Source organism: Mastomys coucha, unplaced genomic scaffold (genome assembly GCF_008632895.1).
Source record: "Mastomys coucha isolate ucsf_1 unplaced genomic scaffold, UCSF_Mcou_1 pScaffold1, whole genome shotgun sequence".
NCBI lineage: Eukaryota > Metazoa > Chordata > Mammalia > Rodentia > Muridae > Mastomys > Mastomys coucha.
Genome location: NW_022196891.1, coordinates 88,230,358 through 88,235,357, shown reverse-complemented (window position 1 = coordinate 88,235,357; position 5,000 = coordinate 88,230,358). Strand labels below are relative to the sequence as shown.

Here is a 5,000-nt window from a genome sequence, read left to right as displayed (position 1 = left end):
TTCAGCTAATGTCCTAGAGTGAGAGAAACCTTTCAATTACTCTCTAGTACTTAAAACATTAAACTAAGATAGTTGGAAACATTGTGTCGGCCAGGAGACAATGCCCAATCTTAACCATTTACAAATCATTACTTGGGGTAGCTTTATGCCTAATTATGAGGCTGTGTTGATGATTAGAAAGACTGATCTGGAACATGTCTGAGTTAGGAGATACCAGCTACTAGTCTGAAATCCAGGAGACACAGAACTCTTTTTAGATTCTTATTGCCTCTTATCCTTTATCAAGATTTTATCCCCGATATTATGGATGTGACTAGAGTAGACGAGTGTGCATGGCACCCGGGGACTCCAAGTCAGACCTGTGAGGACACGTCTCCTCCGAAGCCGAGGGCCGTGTGTACTTGGGATCTTCACAGCCCAATAACCAGAACACATGTGGATGTTCCTACTCAGGTGTCTAGTTAGAGCTGCTGGTATCATGGAGGTGATAATGCCTATGGACAGGTTGGGGAAATAGATTCAGGTGTGTGAGGTGCCAGTATGGCGTAGGGCCTGGCCCATGCCAGCGGAGGAACCATTCCTACTCTGGGCATTTACAAATTTGCATTTTATTTTTCTTGCAGGATTTGGATGTAGCTTTGCCTATTATTGAGAATTACAAGGATCGGTTGTTGGCAATTGGAGAGGTAAGCCCTTTGGATGGTCACGTGATGTCTAATTCAGACCTCCATGGGCTATATTTAATAATCCTAGTTCAGCACTAGTGAGTATACGGACTCGGACAGTTATGTTTCCCCACCATGTTCAGCCTGCTACTAACTTGATATTTCTGTGGTAAGCAAGACAACTTGGGTCATGGAGCAATAGAAAGCCTTACTCTAGGCTTGTCTTAACCTATTTTCTATTTATACTGATGATGTAATAATATTTCTAGAATCACTGCTTTTGCTTAAGTGCGGCCATTGCTCTGAGAAGCTAAGACAGCCTGTAGAAGGAGGGCCGTGAAATGGTTCAGCAGAAAGAAAGCACTTGCGGCCAAGCCTGGTCCACACAGCAGAAAGAAAGAGCTGACTCCTGAAAGCTGTCTTCTGACCTGCACATGGGCACTGTGGCCCCCACGTGTGACCCTCCATCCAGTAATGTAATTTTTAAAATTGGAAAAAAAAATTCATAGGTAACATAAAAGCATACTTAAGTCTTGAGTGTGATTAAAGACCTTGTCACTCAAATTATTAAGAATGCTAGAGAATTTTTATCACAGTAAAAAAGTACCTCTTCAGGCTGGAGAGATGGCTCAGAGGTTAAGAGCACTGACTGCTCTCCCAGAGGTCCTGAGTTCAAATCCCAGCAACCACATGGTGGCTCACAACCATCTGTAATAGGATCTGATGCCCTCTTCTGGGGTGTCTGAAGACAGCTACAGTGTACTCATATACGTAAAACAAATAAATATATATATATATAAAAAAGTACCTCTTCCTGTTAAATATAAAAGATAAGAAGATGCGTTGTGAATGGAGTGCATAGAGCACCCGCCCAGGCAGCAGCAGTAGGAGTTGTCTTTTGTAATTTGCGCAGCTCACAATGCAGTGAGCCCGCCAGACGCCAGCCCAAGCTGAGATGTGTGGCATATGCAGTGAGTGTTAACACTGTAGTACCCCACTCGAGGAATGTAAAACAACTTAGAAGATGGGGTACTTCAACTATATATTATTGTGTTAGTTATATCTGCTTAGCTGACACTCTAATGTGGCTGCTGTGTAGTGATTGACGTCTGTGGTCGTTGTGCTGACTCACGGTCTCTTTGGGCTCACCCCACACCAACGGACACATGATTCTCCTTTGTGTTCCCTTTGCAGGTGGGGCTAGACTTCTCCCCCAGATATGCAGGCACCGATGAGGAGAAGGAAGAACAAAGACAAGTCCTGATCAGACAAATCCAACTGGCCAAGAGACTAAATGTGCCTCTGTAGGTGAACTGTCTTTCTGTTCATAACTATACAGCAAATTCTATAAGAGTTGGTCCTCTGGAAATTAGTTCTCTATCTCTTTTCCTCTCAGTTATTTTTTGAAATTCATTCTTTCTGTGTGTGGGTGTTTGCCTGCATGCGTGTCTGTGGGCCACATTTATGCAGTGCCTGTGGGAGCCAGGAGAGAGCGTGGTAGCCCCTGGAACTGGAGTTAGTGTTGTTAACCAGCTGCTGCCATGTGGGTGCCGGGAACAAACCTGGTCCTCGGTGGCAAGAGTAGCCGACTCATCCCTCTGACCTCCGGAATTATCTTATAATACAACAAAACAGTATTTTTCTATTTAAAAGTCTTCAAAGGAATTTTGTTGTTGTTAAACAGAAATGTGCACTCCCGCTCAGCTGGAAGACCCACCATCAGCCTCTTACGTGAGCAAGGTACTTACATCCTAACATTCAAGTGTCACAGTCTTACGGGAGCAAGGTACTTACATCCCTAACATTCAAGTGTCACAGTTCCATGGAGGGTCTAAGGAGCAAGTATGATCCCTGAAGGACAAGGACTGCATGAAGAGCAGAGGCGAGCCGGCCAGGACGAGCTCGTGAGCAGGACTAGCACTTACCAGGCCAGGACGAGCTCGTGAGCAGGACTAGCACTTACAAGGTTGTTTTGTGCAGTTATGTGTCCATCCGCCTGAACTGGAGCAAATGAAAACTTGAGGCTTCTATTTCTATTTATCTTTTAAGATTTATTTATTCATTTTCATTTTGTGCGTTTGAGTGTTTTGCCTGCATATATGCACATCCCCGGCATCTGTGCCAGGTGTCCTCAGAGGCCCAAGACGGCATCAGGTTTCCTGGCACTAGCGTTATAGGCAGCTGTGAGCTACCATGTGGGTTCTGGGAACTCAACCAGGTCCTCTGCAAGAGCAGCAGGTACTCTTAACCACACAGCCATCTCTCCAGCCCCTGGCTCCAACAAGGACTCATTGCTCATGGTAGGCCTGTTTTCTGTCTGTTGCTTTGGGGGCCAGATAGTAGAGGGGCTTGCCCACAGACCTGATGACCAGAGTTCAATTCTCAGATCTCATAAGGAGCAAGAGAACCAAGTCTCTGGGGAGGTGTCCTCTGACCTCTGCTGTGGCACATGCTACTTGTACAAAAACATATATACCATGAGTTAATATGTGAAAATAATAAGTAAGTAACAAAGCAAACATTACTGTGTAGATTGTGGCCACCGTGTGTACAACACATGCTCACCTGCTCTGGTTTTCCTAACCTGAACACAATTCTTTTCCACAGGTTAAAAATGCCATCCTCAATAAGAAATACGCCTTATTTTTAGACTCCTATATGCATTAAAAAGTCCTATCAGATGTATAAGAAGCAGTACATGTACATGTTCAGGTGTGTTTAGTCTACAATTGCATGTATACAAAAACACACATTGGTTGGTTGTGGCCTACTAAATCAATTTTACAATAAATTTATGATCACAATGATTATTCATACGACTCGAAACTCAGATAGTGAAGAAATGGTGTGGCAGTGGTGGATTTGTCAGCACTGAGCCCTCTGGAGTCACTGAACACATAATTTATGCAGGCTGAACAACTACCCTGAAAGAGCTGGAGCCGGAGTGAAAGATGTACCTTACTGGTAGTAGGTTTGTCTAGTATGAGTAACAGCCTCCTGGGTATGGTCCTCAGCCACACATGTGAGTGTGCCCGCACGCGCGAGCACACACACACACACACACACACACAGATTAGGGGTTGGTTTTATGAGCCTTAGCGTGTTTAATCTGTGAATTCTTTTTTTTCTACTAGCATTTCTTTTAGGTAAATTGAAGGGTTTGCCTGAAACCTTTCTCTTAGGAATTATAATTTGACAGCTCACAGACATAGAAAAGACCTAGTGGTGTAGATGGTTTAGATGATTGCTTTAAAAGATGTATTACAATGTTATTCAACTATTTTATTCTGAAGATTAAAAACTTATTTTTCTCCTGTTTGAACATTATCTGTTTATTGAAACTTTAGAAGCAATGGGATATATATGATCTTTATATCATGGTAAATATTTACTTAAAATTCAGATCTGTTTAATTTATCTAATGGAAAGCTCTTTGTTAGAAGACAAAATGGAACTGTGATTTGTGTTTGATTTGAGAGGTGCAGAGCAGGTTCTGCTGCATGCGTTTGACGGTCGGCCATCTGTAGCCATGGAAGGAGTAAGGGCCGGTTACTTCTTCTCCATTCCCCCATCCATCATACGAAGTGGACAGGTAAACTCATTGGTTAAAACTTACCAGATACTTTGAAAGATGCGATTTATCTAAGCTTCGTGACAAAATTGTGATGCTACCCTAGTTACGTCTCAAAAGTTAGTCTTAAGTTTCCACTCAGACATTTAAAACACTTAACTAAAAAGGCACCTGCGAGAGAATGGAGAGGTGTTCAGTAGAGAGTACGACTCTGACTCTTATGTTGGGCAAGATGGCTCACACAGTTAGAGCACAGTGTGAGGACGTGTGAGTGCAGACACAGAGCACAGTGTGAGGACGTGTGAGTGCAGACACAGCACAGTGTGAGGACGTGTGAGTGCAGACACAGCACAGTGTGAGGACGTGTGAGTGCAGACACAGCACAGTGTGAGAACGTGTGAGTGCAGACACAGTTAGAGCACAGTGTGAAGATGTGTGAGTGCAGACACAGCCCAGTGTGAGGATGTGTGAGTGCAGACACAGTTAGAGCACAGTGTGAAGATGTGTGAGTACAGACACAGTTAGAGCACAGTGTGAAGATGTGTGAGTGCAGACACAGCTCAGTGTGAAGATGTGTGAGTGCACACACAGCACAGTGTGAGGATGTGTGAGTGCAGACACAGCACAGTGTGAGGATGTGTGAGTGCACACACAGCTCAGTGTGAGGACATGTGAGTGCACACACAGCTCAGTGTGAAGATGTGTGAGTGCACACACAGCACAGTGTGAGGACGTGTGAGTGTACACACAGCTCAGTGTGAGGA

At 44.1% G+C, this 5,000-nt stretch overlaps 1 protein-coding gene across 5 annotated transcripts in view; it reads left to right on the top strand.

Annotated features, from left to right (window-relative positions):
• Tatdn3 (TatD DNase domain containing 3) overlaps positions 1 to 5,000 on the top strand; it is a 17,166-nt gene that overhangs the window by 7,282 nt on the left and 4,884 nt on the right. For 3 of the 5 annotated variants that reach the window (XM_031338794.1, XM_031338768.1, XM_031338776.1), the window contains exons 5-8: positions 624 to 686; positions 1,860 to 1,969; positions 2,350 to 2,405; positions 4,145 to 4,257. In XM_031338794.1, the coding sequence (XP_031194654.1) occupies positions 624 to 686; positions 1,860 to 1,969; positions 2,350 to 2,405; positions 4,145 to 4,257 (342 nt within the window). The remainder of the gene's footprint in view (positions 1 to 623; positions 687 to 1,859; positions 1,970 to 2,349; positions 2,406 to 4,144; positions 4,258 to 5,000) is intronic. The other 2 variants (XM_031338787.1, XM_031338802.1) reach the window with 1 other exon arrangement.